The sequence below is a fragment of the Bos grunniens genome, chromosome 10 (assembly GCF_055505025.1).
Source record: "Bos grunniens cultivar Pamir isolate PY7600 chromosome 10, Bosgru_T2T1.0, whole genome shotgun sequence".
NCBI lineage: Eukaryota > Metazoa > Chordata > Mammalia > Artiodactyla > Bovidae > Bos > Bos grunniens.
In genome coordinates, this window is record NC_141174.1 from 46,717,977 (window position 1) to 46,735,801 (window position 17,825).

General features: G+C 37.4%; 1 protein-coding gene across 1 annotated transcript in view; it reads right to left on the reverse strand.

The window, feature by feature from the left end:
- Window positions 1–17,825, reverse strand: part of WDR72 (WD repeat domain 72) — a 225,558-nt gene that overhangs the window by 77,552 nt on the left and 130,181 nt on the right. Inside the window, exons 15-17 of the mRNA XM_086321014.1 lie at window positions 14,275–15,092; window positions 11,227–11,318; window positions 5,952–6,031 (exon numbers count right to left, since the gene is read on the reverse strand). Of these exons, the coding sequence (XP_086177140.1) occupies window positions 5,952–6,031; window positions 11,227–11,318; window positions 14,275–15,092 (990 nt within the window). The remainder of the gene's footprint in view (window positions 1–5,951; window positions 6,032–11,226; window positions 11,319–14,274; window positions 15,093–17,825) is intronic.

The following is a 17,825-nucleotide window of genomic DNA, read 5'->3' on the forward strand; positions in this document are numbered from 1 at the left end:
TTTCACATGGCTTAAAACGCTGCAAAGCCTGCCTTCCAGTTATTGTACATAGACAGTCAAGAACCACAGTTGAGGGGAGAGGGAAGGGGGATATTTATCATGAGGTATCCAGTGGTGGTAAAGTGGATTGGTATTGTACCTGTCTCCTGAGAACCCAGTGTGCAGGTCAAGAAGCAACAGTTAGAACCGGGCATGGAACAACAAACTGGTTCAAAATTGGAAAAGGAACATATATATGCCAACGTTGTATATTGTCACCCTGCTTATTTAACTTACATGCAGAGTATATCATGTGAAATGCCAGGCTGGATGAATCATAAGCTAGAATCAAGAAATATAAACAATCTCAGATACGCAGATGATACCACTCCAATGGCAGAAAGCAAAGAGGAACTAAAGAACGTCTTAATGAGGGTCAAAGAGAAGAGTGAAAAAGTGGGCTTAAAACTTAACATTCAAAAAAACTAAGATCATGCCATTCGGTCTCATCACTCATGACAAATAGATGGGAACAAAGTGGCAAAAGTGACAGATTTTATCTTCTTGGGCTCCAAAATTACAGCAGACAGTAACCGCAGTCATGAAATTAAAAGACACTTGCTCTGTGGAAGGAAAGCTATGACAAAACTAGACAGCATGTTAAAAAGCAGATACATCACTCTGACGACAAAGTCTGTAGAGTCAAAGCTATGGTGTTTCCAGTAGTTGTATACAGATGTGACAGTTGGACCATAAAGAAGGCTGAATGCTGAAGAACTAATGCTTTCAAATTGTGGTGCTGGAGAAGACTCTTTAAGAGTCCCTTGGACAGCAAGGATATCAATCTTAAAGGAAATCAACCCTGAATATTCATTGGAAGGAGTGACGCTGAACCGGAAACTCTAATACTTTGGCCATCTGATGTGAAGAGCTGACTCATTGGAAAAGACCCTGATGCCGGGAAAGATTGAAGGTGGGAGGAGAAGGGGGAGACAGAGGATGGTTGGATAACATCACTGACTCAATGGACATGAATTTGAGCAAGGTCTGGGAAATAGTGAAAGACAGGGAAGCCTGGCGTGGTACAGTCCACAGTGTCACAGAGAGTCAGACATGACTTAGCAACTAAACAAAATAGCAATCTTGTGAGACTTTTAGGCTCTAGGGACACTCAGAGAGTTTATGCTGATGGTAGATGCTCAGTAAACAGCAGGGGCAGAAGAAACTCTATTCTAAACTCTATTCTAGAGTTTTAAATATAGGGAACATCCAGAAAGTATCAGAGTAGTTTCCTGATCACTGATCATCCCCCTATTCTTGGCCATTCAGATGCTTGGTTGGGTTGTGGCAAAAAGGCTCATGAATGATGTGATTTTACTACTGCACACCGGATCTATTAACATTGTAGTACTGCCTGTTGCAATAAAGGTACATAATCCTTACTCATGCATATTATGTGATGAGATATTCAACACTGTGAATGCTGTTGCATACCATGAATACAACATAAAATTCTACACATTATGGTACTGATGACTCATGCTTATTAATATCTACCATATGCTGAAGCATATATTAACTATTAGCTATGATATCTACTAACATACTATTTTAGATCACAATAAGTAAACCACACTTATCATATAGATATTATGAGGGGAAAACCTGTATTAATTATTCATGGATAATTTTACACCATTGAATTTACGTCATTTTAATTTTATCACACATTTTATTTGATAGCACTGCCTCCAAGATATGAGTGGTGTGGTATAAAGAGAAAGAGATCTCAATCTGAAATGAGAAGGTCCAAGTTTCTGATCTGACTATGACAGTTATTACAAATGCAACTTTTGACAAGTTATGTACTTCTCTGGGACTTTAGGGGACACATGTATACCTATGGCTGACTCATGTTGCTATTTGACAGAAAACAACAAAATTCTGTAAAGCCTTCAATTAAAAAAAAAACCAAAACCCCCAAACAACAATATGTGATGCTGAGAGAGGCTAAGATGAGAGCTTTCAATCACAGTAAGCTGTATGGAACTTGCTTCTGTTTCTACATATAAAAATCAGGAAGATATTGGAGGATATCCTTGGACCTGTAGTACATCCAGACTATGGTCTGTCCCTCGGAATGGGCAGATTGGCCATACGCTCCCATAGGATTATGGATGCCCTCTCACGACTGTGATTTAGCATGTCCTCTATCTACCAGATATAATATTCTATAACAACCTGGATCAATATTCTTTCTTAAAAATATACAGAGATTTATGGAACTTCAGTTAATATGTCTAATTATTAGATTGACCATATTTTATAATTGTTAAATTTTGTAATTTTTTAACATCTATGTCACTATAAATATGTACTGCAGGAATAATTAATATGAGTATCATTAAAAAACAAGATGAAGTAGAAACAGCAGGATAAAACATATTTACTGCAATGAGCAGGACAATCGGAGCCACAGAACTTAAAAAGTGAATACAGAATGGCACGTACCCAGTTGGAAGCAAACTCAAAATATGCATTTTGTGCTCAGTGTGAGATCAATACTCAGAGACATGGTACAATTTATATAAGCATATAATAATGCTATGGTATCTGTTATACACTGAACACTGCTGCTGTTACTGCTGCTAAATCGCTTCAGTCGTGTCCGATTCTGTGTGACCCCACAGATGGCCTCCCACCAGGCTCCCCCATCTCTGGGATTCTCCAGGCAAGAACATTGGAGTGGGTTGCCATTTCCTTCTGCAAACTAATACTGAACACTAAAATCATGCAAATAGAGTTGAAATAGATTTTGTGTACTTTAAAACTATACATGATAGAAGGTAAAATTTAATGATAGTTTCTGACTATCGATACTTAAGTCTCTCTAGCATGTAAATACAGTAGATAATTTTTGTAGATAGGTAGTATACATAGAATTTTTCCCAACAAATATAAAATCTATAGATATTATATAACTTTGTAATGATAATAATGAACCAGAATTGAAAGCACAATGCAATAAAGCTGTCTCCCAAATGCATATATAGTTTTTCCTGAAAGATAGATACATGAAGCATTACAATTTATAAAAGAAGGTGCAGATTTAAAATGAAGTTTGAAAATCCATTGACTGAGAAAAGAGAGCCACATCTGGACCATACTTATTAGCTGGAAGTATTACTGTGCCATACTACTACTACTGCTACTGCTGTCGCTTCAGTCGTGTCCGACTATGTGCGACCCCATAGACGGCAGCCCACCAGGCTCCCCCATCCCTGGGATTCTCCAGGCAAGAACACTGGAGTGGGTTGCCATTTCCTTCTCCAATGCATGAAAGTGAAAAGTGAAAGTGAAGTCGCTCAGTCGTGTCCGACTCTTAGCGACCCCATGGACTGCAGCCTACCAGGCTCCTCAGTCCATGAGATTTTCCAGGCAAGAGTACTGGAGTCGGGTGCCATAGCAAGCTAAATTTTTTTAATGGTTTTCTGCTAACACCTTGAAACAGCAAAGTATTGTAAAATAGTACAGAGCATTATGAAGACTCATAAGAGCCCCTGTGGCCTGCATATGGTTTCAATGTCCAGACTTTCTGGTATAAAAGCATTTTCCCAAGTCAGACTCACACTAGCCTTTCATGTCTTTTCATCATTTCCTTGAAAAACAATACTTCTCTCTGGTGGCCTGGATTTCATGGTTTCTCCTACCAGTGTTAGAGTATAAAATTCAAAGAACTTCAGTGTTGCTTCAGAAATGTGCAAGTTAGCAACCCCAAAACTCGCTGTTGCTTCTCCAGCATTTATTTCTATGTCGGGCATATTTCATGTGTAAGAAACAAAAGAGACAATCTGCAAACTCTTTCATCTGCAAAATTAACTTGTCCTTACTTATTTGCTTAAAAATACCCCCTTCAATTTCTGAAGTAGGATTTCGCTCTGTTTTACAAAATCATTACCATTGCCAGTATTCTTAAAATACATTAAAAAGCAGATTCAAATTAACATGTTTAACTGCTTAAATGAACACCTTTATAAGGAATTTGAGGATTGGTTATTGAAGCATTTATATGTATATTTGCAACAGCCTCTGTTTTTCCTGAAGGACCCAGGAATTCTCATTTCTATAGTATCTGTCCTGTGCTCAGATGCTCAGTCATGTCCAACTCTTTGCGACCTCATGGACTGTAGCCTGCCAGGACCCTCTGTCCATAGGATTTCCCAGGCAAGAATACTGGAGTGGGTCACCATTTTCTTCTCCAGGGGATCTTCCCAACCCAGAGATCGAACCTGAATCTCTTACATTTCCTACATTGACAGGCGGATGCTTTACCTCTAGCGTCACCTGGGAAGTCTCATTTTTACTTTACACATGAGGAAAATAAATAATCAACAAGTTAAACCTATCTTCCAGAATCATTTATCAGGTTAGTGGCAGAAATGAGAGAACTTTGAAGCTTAAACTTCATACAGAGTGAGTAATAAATGCTCTGGTAATATTTGTCCTGCTGCCAGCATTTTAACAAGGTCATAGAATCATAGAACCTTAAGGTCCATTAGTCCAAATATGTCCAAACTACATTAAAATTTATTTGATGGTCAAACGGACAACTACAAAAGATCTTTAATTGGAGCAATTCAGAATAAATGTTCTGCTGAATTCTTTTTTCCCTAAGAATTGTTTTCTCCACTGAGAAATTCTTTGGCTACTGGGGAAAAAAGAATTCCGTCTTTAATAGAGACTCTTTCACGGTGCTAGCAAATCTGCTGGTAAAGTGAACATATACTGATGTTTATTTGATTAACACAGAGGCTTTTTCATAGCTATTCAGACATTCACTAAATATTTATTAACTGGCTGCTGTCACTTCTGCTTTTCTGTGCATTAGTGAAAGCAGTGAGTGAGACAGGCAAAGTCCCTGCTCTCAGCAAGCTTCTGTAACAGTGAAAAGACAGAAAATAAGCAAGCAAAAAACAAATGGTAAAATCTCCATTAAAAGCAAGCCTAACAAAGAAAATAAAAATGGATACTGTGACAGTGACTGGAGCAGTGGGGAGAGACAGGGTACAGTGACAATATTAGATGGAATGATCAGGGAAGACTTCCCTGAGAAATTGGCTTTTACGCAAAGATCCAAAGGATGAATGGGAAAAAATGAGAATTCTAGTCCGAGAGAACAGTAAGGTCCTGAGGTGGAAATGAGCTTCGTGAGTTCTGGATATAATAAGCAGATCAGTGTGGCTAGTGAGGACGGGGGAGAATGATGAGGAAAGAGGTCAGGCTGGGGGCAAATCATGTAGGCCATGGCTTTAATGACCATCCCAACTGTGTTATTTGGTTTCATGGTATCAACCCCCACAGTCTGTTCTGAATCGACTTTCTTTGTTTTCTTGTAACCAAAAATAACCATTTGTAATTGGCATTATTGCTATGCTTGTCTTGCAAATGTGACATTTATTTAGCCCATGAAGAATAAAGTTCCAGTTAATATTCATCTAATCAATGCACAGATATTTATTGTATTATGTACAAAGCTATCCACACATACACAAACAATCCTTGAAATAAGGAAAAGACTTAAATTGGACATTGAGTAAACGAGGTCTCTAAATCAGCTCACAAATGAAAAGGATAGAAAAATGATCTCTAATCATACCTATCAGATTCACAAGCCTAGGGACCTTTCCATCTAATATTGAAATCAAATAATAAACGCTTGCCTCAGTGGGCACTAAAGTAAACACCTCTTCATCAGCCCCCTCTGTTCATGCCCCTAACTCGGTGCATCCCTGCATGTTCTTTTCCACTTTTCCCTCATTGTTAATCTCTGTATCAGTCCTATTAAATGAAATATCCTGGAAGAAAACACAAGAGTACCTACTTATGTATATTCTCAGGTAGAGGGGAATATGAAGGAAATGTAGCAGCAAGGAACTCTTCCAATAACTTCACGAAATGAACTGTTATCATACCTGAACAGACTGGTCTCTCCAACAGGAAATTAGCTTCAAAAGTGAAACGTCAGCTTCAGGTAGATGAGATTCACTCTTACCTAAAAATATATAGAACACATTTGTATCTTGAGAGTATTAAACATGGAAGCAGCCCAATGATCTTCAACCCTGACTGCACACTGAAATCACTTGGGAGCCTTTTTTCCCCCCACAAAAATCAATCTTCCAGTGATTTTGGTCTAATAGGTCCTAGGGTGAGAATGGGGTAGGTATTAATACTTTTTAAAAGTACCTTAGATGATTTTCCTATATAGCCAGAGTCAAGAAACATTAATTAACATATATGTATTTCTAATAATTATCCTAATACACATTCACATCAAATCAAACTCATCTTTATACCTTAAACCCATTTTCTGTACCTTTTTGCCACCAAAATGCAATGACTAACATTTTCCTCAAAACAGATTACTGAATTTCACAACTCCTTCCTCACACAAGTAGTTCCTGAAATTCCACCTTGCCATGAATCAGTATCTATCACACAGAAAGCCCTATAAAAAACTTCCTTTGATTTGTCCTTACCCAGCTATACTACTCTGATCAATAGGTATAGCACTTATGTTTTAATTTGACTCGTTTTGTTATGTATCGTTTCTTTTAAATTTGCCCTCTTGAATGTCCTTTCTATCTATTTGCCCTAATGTTCAGCGTGAAATTTTAAGGGTGAGCTATGGCTTAGTTTATTTAAATTGATCCACAGAGTGTCCAACAGTTCCCTACACAAAAAAGCACTTAATAAGTGCCTTTTCATTAATTGAAAATGGACATATTATCATCCAAATGAAAAAATCAATGAATTAAGGCTTTCTGATGGCTAAAGTATATTATCTAGGTGCCAGATCCAGGAGTGAGATAAGGAAGAGTGATGCAATCCTGCACTGGAGGGAAAATTGCTATAATTGTCTATTTAAATTAATGTATTAATGTATGTTTGAAACCCTGGATCAACTAAATTAGTTTTAGTCTAAGATGCTTTTCATTGAACTACCATTTTATATATTAATAGACATGTATGTGTGTGTGTGCATATCTCACATTAGTGGGCAAGGGAGATTAATAGAAGGTATTGATATAAACTGGGGACATAAAAGAAATAGATAAGAAACTTCTGACTCATTATTAATATCATTTTTTCCTATGGAACCTATGATATAAATTGGAAATGGCCAAGAACAGTATATAAAACATGTGAGCATGACAGAGCACTATGAGTTTGAAGTTGTTATCTTTCATTTCTTCATGAGCAGAGCAGGTAAAGGAGTATTTTCTTTTTATCTATTTCCTTTCTCCCTCTTTCATTTGGTTGACCTTGTGATTGCACCATCAAAGTTAAGTATTGGTCTCAACTGTAACTACTTACTGGCATCATAGGGTACTTCATAGTGCACTTTAATGTGATGTTAAAACTTTAATATGAGATGGAAATGAGAGCCAACTCTTCTTGGCAATGTCAATGAGTTAAAGAATTAATTATAACTTCAGGGGAAAGATAAAAAGAAAACATCTCAGGCTTACCAATATTACTTAGCCATCATTTCTGATGATGGAAGTGGCTCAGTCCTTCAGAATGAGCACCTCAGAGTACTATTTTATTCCTTAGGCTTGGACTTTATAGATTAATAGCATGAAGTGAATCTCTCCTTTCTTTAACCTTCCATCTGCCAATTATTAAAACATAAAACCATGTTTCTTCTGTACCTAACTTAATTTTAAATGCTATAAATGCCACCTCTCAACATCAGGGAGATTGTTTGATAATAACCCTAGTTGCTCAGGCTGCTTTGGTTGGGACAATCATAGGAAAAGCTGAGGCCTCCTTGGTTCTGGTTAGCAAATACCTGGGTCTCAGCAGAGGCCACTTACTGTTTTTATTTTGTTGCTAAGCCATGTCTGATTCTTTTGCAACCCTATGGACTGTAGCCTCACATGTCCATGGGATTCTCCAGGAAAGAATACTGGAGTGGGTTGCCATTTCCTTCTCCAGAGGATCTTCCCAACCCAGGGATTGAACCCACATCTCTTGCATTGGCAGATGAGTTGTTTACCACTGAGCCACCAAGGAAGCCCAGAAACCACTTATATTATACCTTAAATTATAATCTCTTTCCCAGCGTTATAAAAAATAAAAATTAGAGTAAATAACCCTAATAATGACTACTACTTCAGGCAAAGGCAGGCAATCCAGACTAGGTCCTATAGAGGAAACATAACTTATAATCATAAATGTGAGAAATGGCCTGACATAGAAAGAGCAAGGAAGTTGGAATTAGATGGAGATGGACTGGAATCCTAGTCCTTCAGCTTGTTAGCTGGTTGACTATGCATGAGTCATCTAACTTCTCTGATCCCCAATTTCCCTAAGGATTAAACAGAGATAGATCCTCCTATTGTGCAGTGTTATTTCTATATTAGTTGACATAATACATGTAAAGTTTGTGGACTTAATTCTTTGGACATACTGCTGCTAAGTCACTGCAGTAGTGTCTGACTCTGTGTGACCCCATAGATGGCAGCCCACCAGGCTCCCCCATCCCTGGGATTCTCCAGGCAAGAACATTGGAGTGGGTTGCCATTTCCTTCTCCAATGCATGAAAGTGAAAAGTCAAAGTGAAGTCGCTCAGTCATGTCCAACTCTCAGCAACCCCATGGACTGCAGCCCACCAGGCTCCTCCATCCATGGGATTTTCCAGGCAAGAGTACTGGAGTGGGGTGCCATTGCCTTCTCCTTGGACATACTAGCGACTTAATAATTGGAGACTATTAATAAACTCTCATTTTAAAATATTCTGAATGAATATTCTATTCAAAAGCCCTGAGAGGGCCACTGTGCAACTGTTATTCAGGCCATCCCAATGTATTAATCATATGCTACACAACTTTAGAAGTAAAAAGCACATCAAATCTGGAATCTTATTCTTATTTTCCAAATCCAGTAACTATGGCTTTTAAAGGAGTAGAAGATACACTTAAAGCTACATAAGTAGTAAGTGGCAGAACTGGATCTAGAACCTCAGTGGTTTATCTCCAAAACCATTGTTCTATTTTTTATTCATCCTCAATCCAAAAGTATTTGCTTAATTCCTTCCAAGCATTGTTCTGGGAACTGGCAGCACAGCAGTGAATAAAGCTGATCAAAAAAAAAATTATTTAATAACCTCCCTGGAGCCTACATTTGAGTGGCAGGAGGTAGGTGGCAAATGAAAAAATTATATACAGCATGTCAGATGTTGAAAAGGGTTATGGTCAAACAGGGAAAGGGGTAGAGTATGCTAGGGAGAATGGAGGGTGCCTGCATTGATAAGATGGCATTTGAGGATGAATTGAAGGATAGAGAATAGAGGTGGGGAACAGCAGGTTGACTTATACGGAATCTGGAGAAAGGGTCTTCCAGGAGGAGGGGACACTCAGTGCAAAGACTTAACCCTGCCTGACATGTTCTGGAAAGAGTTAAAAAGGCAGCCTTGCTGGAAGTAGTGAAGCTAGGGATGAATACAAAGAGATGAGGTCAGATGGAGGCGTGTGTGAAGACATAGGTAGAGCAGCCAGGTTATACAGGGCCTCATGAGCTATCGTAAGGACTGTAGCTTTTATTCAGAGTGAAACAGAAGCCGCTGAAAAGTGTTAAGTAGTAGCATGAGGGCTTCCCTAGTGGCTCAGACAGTGAAGAATCCACCTGCAGTGCAGATAGACCTGGGTTTGATTCCTGGTTCTGGAAGATCTCCTGGAAAAAGGAATGACTACCCATTCCAGTATTCTTGCCTGGAGAATCCAATGGACAGAGGAGCCTGGCAGGCTCAGTCCATGGGGTCACAAAGAGTCAGACATGACTGAGCAACTAACACACATGAGGTTCTGACTTAGTTTCAAATAGACCATTCTGGATATTTGGTTGGGAATAGAGTGCAGGAGTCAAGAACAGCAGAGGGTAGTTAGGAGCCTTCTGTATCCAGGCAAGAGGGGATGAAGTCTCACACCAGGCATTTGGCAGAATAATAGAGAGAAGCAGTCAGAATCTGGGATATGTTCTGAAGATAGAACCAAAATGATTACTAAAAGTTTGGATGTGGAGTATGAGGAAAAGGAGAAAGTCAAAATGGCATTAAAGTTCTTGGCCTGAATAGCTGGAAAGATAGAATTGATGCTTTTGAACTGTGGTGCTAGAGAAGACTCTTGAGAGTCCCTTGGACTGCAAGGAGATCCAACCAGTCCATTCTAAAGGAGATCAGCCCTGGGATTTCTTTGGAAGGAATGATGCTAAAGCTGAAACTCCAGTACTTTGGCTACTCATGCGAAGAGTTGACTCATTGGAAAAGACTCTGATGCTGGGAGGGATTGGGGGCAGGAGGAGAAGGGGACGACAGAAGATGAGATGACTGGATGGCATCACTGACTCGATGGACGTGAGTCTGGGTGAACTCTGGGAGTTGGTGATGGACAGGGAGGCCTGGTGTGCTGCGACTCATGGGGTCGCAAAGAGTCGGACACAACTGAGCAACTTAACTGAACTGAACTGAACTGAGATGTCAAAGGAGACATCCCTGGTAGCTCAGACGGTAAAAGCATCTGCCTACAATGTGGGAGACCTGGGTTTGATCCCTGGGTTGGGAAGATCCCCTGGAGAAGGAAATGGCAACCCACTCCAATATTCTTGCCTGGAAAATCCCATGGACAGAGGAGCCTGGCAGGCTACAGTCCATGGGGTCGCAGAGAGTCGGACACAACTGAGCCACTTCACTTGAGATGTCAAAAAATTGGATGAGGAGGTTTGGGAGATAAATTAGCCATTTGGCATCAAAATAAAATCTTAACACCAAGATTGTTACCCAGGAAAATTCAAAGACAAATTTCTGAAATAGCTGTAAAACTGTAAAGCTGTAAAACTACTTAATATAATACTTATATGGTAATAAAGATATTGATATAGGAAGCTTTCTTATAAATCATATGGGACCTTTATTTAATATTAAGTGTTTTCTTGCTGAAAAGCTTCAGAATTTTAGGCATTTCACAGATCATTTGAAAAATCCATTACATTACATCTTATAAGATACTTGTTCTAATAATGAAATTTCATATATATAGACAGAATATAAAACTATAACCATGTGAAACATAGACTAAACCAAGTAGTAAACATGCACCCTTCTCATTCTAAACTGTAGGATACTATCCAGTTATGGCACTTTTATTTCATAGAAAAATAATTCGACTATATCTGTAACTACTTTACCATTTCGTAAGTAACTGTAGAAGCTTGAAATATTCAGAATATCATTTCCAGGACTTTTCATCTTATTATGCACAGATTCGATTTTGAAAGCACTGTTGAGGAAAAATTTAAAAGATATTGTTAAATATGTATAAACATATTTTGAGAAACAAATTGAAGATATGACTGACTGCATGACCACTTTAACAAATTTGGGAATTGAACACATTATTTTTAGCAATGTATTTTACATTATTCTCTTTGGTGAATCTTATTTCCCCACTTTGAATTACCTAAAAGCCTAATCTCAATTGAATTGTGAATCTTGGTTTATTCAGAATTATTTTGTGATCCACTTTTACTGGAAAGCCATTGCTACTTTAAGTCATGTGATTTTGGCTAATGCAATAAATTTTTGAATCCTAATATGTTCATATCTGCCAAAGAATTATCCCCAGATACCATCAGGACTTGATGAAGGCAGTCTTTATCCTAGTCCAGTGATTCAATGGGGGAAAATTTCAGATACTATCCATGGATATTCTTAAAGGCAAATAGCTCTTTGCTTAAAATTTAGTTAAATCATGCACTCAGTTGTTAAGCATGCAAAGATTTCTTCACCTTCCTGACCACAGTGAAATGTGAGCAAAATGGCCACATTTATTGGAAAGATTTACTGTGAAAAATTCAATACACAGTATTTTGATTTCCTTAAATATGACACATAGTTCCCAAAAGCAGATCAAATCTGATGTGGCTTATTTAGGGAAGCAGTCTCTAATCCTGACACCTTCATTCAATAATTTATTTTAATGAAGAATTTTGTAAAGAATTAACTAACATGTGGCAATGATTTTAAGGCCTTTTAATGGATAGCATGCTGAAAGCCCTTAATCTTCCCTGAAGGGCTCCAGACACATCCTCCACATCCTGTATTCAGCATCAGGAACAAGCTCAGAATGAAAACCTCTGGTGATAGTAACTAAGTCCCTCATCTGCTCTGTCTGGTCACGATTAGGCTAACAAATAGAATTTGTTTTTAGAATTGAAGAAATCTTGATGTTGCTGCTGCTAAGTCGCTTCAGTCGTGTCCAACTCTGTGTGACCCCAGAGACGGCAGCCCACCAGGCTCCCTGGTCCCTGGGATTCTCCAGGTAAGAACACCAGAGTGGGTTGCCATTTCCTTCTCCAATGCATGAAAGTGAAAGTGAAAGTGAAGTCGCTCAGTCGTGTCCGACTCCTAGCGACCCCATGGACTGCAGCCTACCAGGCTCCTCCATCCATGGGATTTTCCAGGCAAGAGTACTGGAGTGGGGTGCCATTGCCTTCTCCGGAAGAAATCTTAACCATCACCTATTCTATTCACTTCATTTTGTAAATGAGGAAAGCAAAGCCCAAAGGGGCTAAGTGACCAGTCCAAAGCCACACTACTTTAACCACAAAACTGGGATTTGTTCTCAGGTCTTTAGAATCGGCTGACTATAATTTTTTTATCATACATTAGGTGTTATTTAATTTTCTTATTAATAGAAAAGTGAAAGGAGCCTAACTGAAATTAAAATACACATATTACATATATATATGTTATAAACATGAAGTTATATATTATGTATAAATATATTATAATGAACAAAAGAAAAAAATAGAGGTAACTTAAGTATAGGAATCATGGAAATTTACCAGTCTCTGCTTTCTCATTATTATGGCCACCAAACAGAAAATGGAAAAACCCTATAGCATAGAAGCATTGAAATGGAAGGAAGCTTAACACTGAATCTATGTAATCCATATGGACTTGCTACCAGACTGTAGGTTCACTGAAGGTAGGAAGTCTATTATATAGTACCTGGCACAGATTTGTTGAACTGAGCTCTTACCAAAGAAGAGAAATGTCAAGGACCGTTTACTACCATGTAATGAGCAGTTCAAACAGTACATCTTCTCCAAAGGCTTTCAGATGGTTTCATCTCACACTAATTATTCTCTTCCCTCTGATCATCTACAATACTTACCTATATTACAAATGTTTCTCCTTGTTCTTTTAAGTGTTTTCTACTTACTTCATATGCATTATTTCATCATTTGAAAGAGTTCCTACCCAAATAAAAAATTTATTTATGTTTCCTCTGTAAGCTAGTGCTAAGGACATATTCATTAAGCACTTGGTGAATCAAATAAAATCTTCTAACATCAGACTATGAAAAACTATATTGAATTTTAGCATGGGAGAAGGTAAATACAGGGTCAAGGTTAGCAATCAGGCTCTGGAATTAGACTGACACCCGGCCTCAAATCAGCTTGCAAGGCTCTGAATTAATCTTGGGGTTGGTACTTTCTCTTCATAAGTCTCAATATCCGATCTATACATTAAGCAAAGTACTTGCACCTACACCCTAGCTTTGCTGTGCACATGGAATGAAATCAAGTGGCCGGTGAAATCATGTGGCTTACATGGTGACTAGTAGATATTAAACCCCCCCAAAATAATAGCTATTGTTACTAAACCATACTTTCTATAAATGAATTGATGGTAACCCCTTCTATATTAATATGCCAGAGTACAAATTAAATGGTGGGATTTGAGGTATGAATTTTTCAAATTTTTCCTTTCCTAATGATATATAAAATATATCATCAGAGGCATTTACTTTAATGCTTTTTGTTCATAGTTAATTCACAGCAAGTATAATGGATTTCAAATGTGTGTGAATCTGTTTATCTATCTACCTATCTGTTGAACCATTCAGCATCCAGTACTGTGAATTTTCTGGAACATATTATGAGACCAGTGGATATTTGCTGGATGAATCAATTTTAAAATATACAGATTTATTGTCCAAATATTTTTCCAATCTCAAAGAATTAAATGGAAGATTTTCTTAAATGTGTTTTGAGCTAAAGAAGATGTTGCTTATTTACTCTTTCTTTCCTTCTTTCCTTCCTTCCTTATAGGAAAGAAGGAAGAAAGAAAAGGAGAAACAAGGGAGGCTAGAGAGCTAAATTTAACAAATAATAATAATTTTTTAATATCCTAAATAAGAAAAGTCAAAATCTCTAGGTATGTCTTACCTGTCCATTCCATATGCCAGTTCTAAGGGCATGTTAACTAACTTGTTAACTAAAAATAGTTTGCTCAATAAATAAACTATAGTGTTTGACTCTTGCAAAGAATCAGAATTATTTTCCAGTCCTTTTGGCATCCCAGAGTGATTTGGAAAAGTGGAAGTGTATTTATCTGACAAGTCCAAAACTTTTCTAGAAAATAAATTCACTTTTGAATAGTCTTTTTTCATTTCAGTATTGTATAAATCCCAACCTGGCAGCATCAATGAAAAGTGATCTTCATTTGCAGCAAGTCCTAAAGAAACAGGACCCTGAAGCTTTAAAATATTGAGATGCTTAATGCAGAGATTATCTAATTCTTTATCCACTCCCCATGGCAGAAGGCAAGATAGGAGCAATTTAGCTGTGTCTATTGTGAGGTTGGCATCGACTTTTCTTGACTGCTTAGGGTGCATCTTTTTGAAGTTCTTTATTTTCTTCTGCTTTTTAACGCCATCATTTTCTTCTGATAATTTGATGGCGTTATCTCCTTGGGCTGGGCTTTCACCAACAGGCTTGGCATGTACCTCCGTAGAGAGAGGACCACAGACAGTTTTATTTCTTTTCAGTGTCAGTGTTGTCTTCTCTACTGTACTTTTGGCTCTTCTCAGAATCTCACTGCAGTAGAATGAATTGGAAGGGTCAACATCACGGATTGGAGTCGGCAGCAAAAGTTCAAGAAGGCTTTCCAGATCAAAAAGAAGTATATGAAAGCCAATGTTACTCCATTTTGTCTTCACAAGCAAGACATTAAAAGGTCCCGAGAAAGACTTGGCATCAGCAACCTGAGGGAGATTTTTAAAATGTATGTCAAAGTTCTTATTTTTTAAGTGATTTTATTAAAGTTTCCATGATATTAAAATGGCATAAAAAGAAATTATTAAGTAGCAGTACAATTAAAGGCAAGTCATTACAGTTTTTTGTCTTAGCTATAAATATTCCTCTCCAAATTAACATTCTATATTCTAATTATTTTGCAAACTTTTGTTTCTCTGAAACTTATTTTTTCCCCTGAAGAAATATGAATTAAGCCTAAAGAGTTAGATGGCATCAGATTAACTTCCTTTCAGATACACTTATGTATCTTCTTATCACTATAACCATGAAAACATACAAGAGGGGAAAAGTGGGTATGAAAATTAAGGAGCAGAAAAGTTAGAACACTTGCAAGAACTGAGGAAGTCTTTTAAGAAAAATGGTTTCTCCAAATTTGTTTATAATATTTAGTAATTATAAGTAATCTAAAATGTTAACTAGTATCAATTTTTTTTTTTAATTTTAAAGATTTGCTTTGTGGACTTGCATTTGTATTTTCTCTGAGATGATTTTGCCCTAAATACTAGCACAGTGGGCTCCCACAATTCAGTTTTGTTCCAGCTTATTTAAGAGGTCTTCCTTGAGTACCCCGTGTCTCTATCCTCTTCCTTGCATTTTTTCCTTCATAGTACTAATTATTACCTTATATGAAATACTTGTTTACTGTATATTTTCCCAAATATCATTCAGTTTCCACCCCTGCAGGAGCTTTGTGCATCCCTTTGTTCTCAATGCCAATAAAATAATGCCACTATACACCATTATTAAGGGCTTGATAAATGTTTGTTGAATAAACCATGAACAAAGAAATCAAATATTTTTAAATGATGGTGTACAAATAAATTTATTGGGGAAAATGTATTCTGTTAGGCATAAAAAAATCTTTTTTGTTAAACCATGTGTGTACAGCTATATAGATAGTTTTAAAGATTGCTATAATACATAAATATATAAATATGTGTATATATTAATATAAACATACATGTGTATACAGTCACAAGGAACAGGGATAGTTACCAAAATGCTGACAACAGTTAATTGGAAAAAGGGGGTTAAAATGATGTTTATTTATACTTTAGGGGTTTTGTTTGTTTTTCTGGTTTAGTTTTTTGAAATTTTTTTGTGACTATATATTTAATTTAAAAATATAAAAAAATGATATTTTAAAAACCATTAAAATTTTTTAAAAAACCAAAATGGGGACAAACTTAAATAGCACTTTTTTTCTTTGCAAATGCAAAAGAATAGTATACAGATTGAAAAATGGTCACATAACATCAATATCAATTGACAAATAATAACATTCAAATTAAAATATAAAAAATGCTTACCACCAATGGTAATCAAAAAGTAAAATTAGAATAAAAATATCATTCACTACCTATTAATTTAGCAAAAAGTCTGTCTTACATTATTTTATTTTATTTTGTAATGTTTAATACATACAAATAATGTATAAACCATGCATTTAGTTTTTTAAGATTATTAATGTCTTATACCAACAAACATGGACAAACCTAATCAGCATCATTATTCATAATTGCCCCAAACTAGAAGCAACCTTCCCTGATGGCTCAGTGGGTAAAGAATCTGCCTGCAATGCAGAAGACAGGAGGCTTGGATTTGATCCTGGGTCAGCAGGATCCCCTGGAGAAGGAAATGGCAACCCACTCCAGTATTCTTGCCTGGAGAATCCCATGGATAGAGGAGCCTGGCGGGATACAGTATATGGGGTCATACAGAGTCAGTGACTTGTCATTCATGACAATACACTATCAACTTATTATTAGTTGAAATAGTCACTAAGTCCTTTTTACCTTGCAAATTCTTCCTTATACATTATTTTAAACAGTAAGGACTTAAAACTAAATAACTGTTATACTTTCATTCAACTGTACTGCTGCTGCTGCGTCGCTTCAGTCGCGTCCGACTCTGTGCGACCCCATAGACGGCAGCCCACCAGGCTCCCCCATCCCTGGGATTCTCCAGGCAAGAACACTGGAGTGGGTTGCCATTTCCTTCTCCAATACATGAAAGGGAAAAGTGAAAGTGAAGTTGCTCAGTCGTGTCCGACCCTCAATGACCCCATGGACTGCAGCCCACCAGGCTCCTCCATCCATGGGATTTTCCAGGCAAGAGTACTGGAGTGGGGTGTTCTTCCATGTTCTACATCCTTACTAACACAGGATCTCATTTTTGTCAATATGGGGATATAAGTTGTTATTTCTTCTAGTTTTAATTTTTATTTTTAATTATTACCATTAACTATCATTGCAATATTTCATTGGCCTTTCACATTTGTTCTACAAAGTGTCTACCTATGACTTCTATAAACGTTCTTTTGTCTTTTATTGACTTTCAGGTTTATATATTCATTCTGGTAGTAATCTGTTGGTTATTTGGTCCAAATCAGTCAGTCAGTCTGTTTAGTCATGACCCACTCTTTGTGACCCCATGAACCACAGCACACCAGGCCTCCCTGTCCATCACCAACTCCTGGAGTCCACCCAAACCCATGTCCATTGAGTTGGTGATGCCATCCAACCATCTCATCCTCTGTCGTCCCCTTTTCCTCTTGCCCTCAATGTTTCCCAGCATCAGGGTCTTTTCAAGTGAGTCAGCTCTTTGCATCTGGTGGCCAAAGTATTGGAGCTTCAGCCTCAACATCTATCCTTCCAATGAACATCCGGGACTGATCTCCT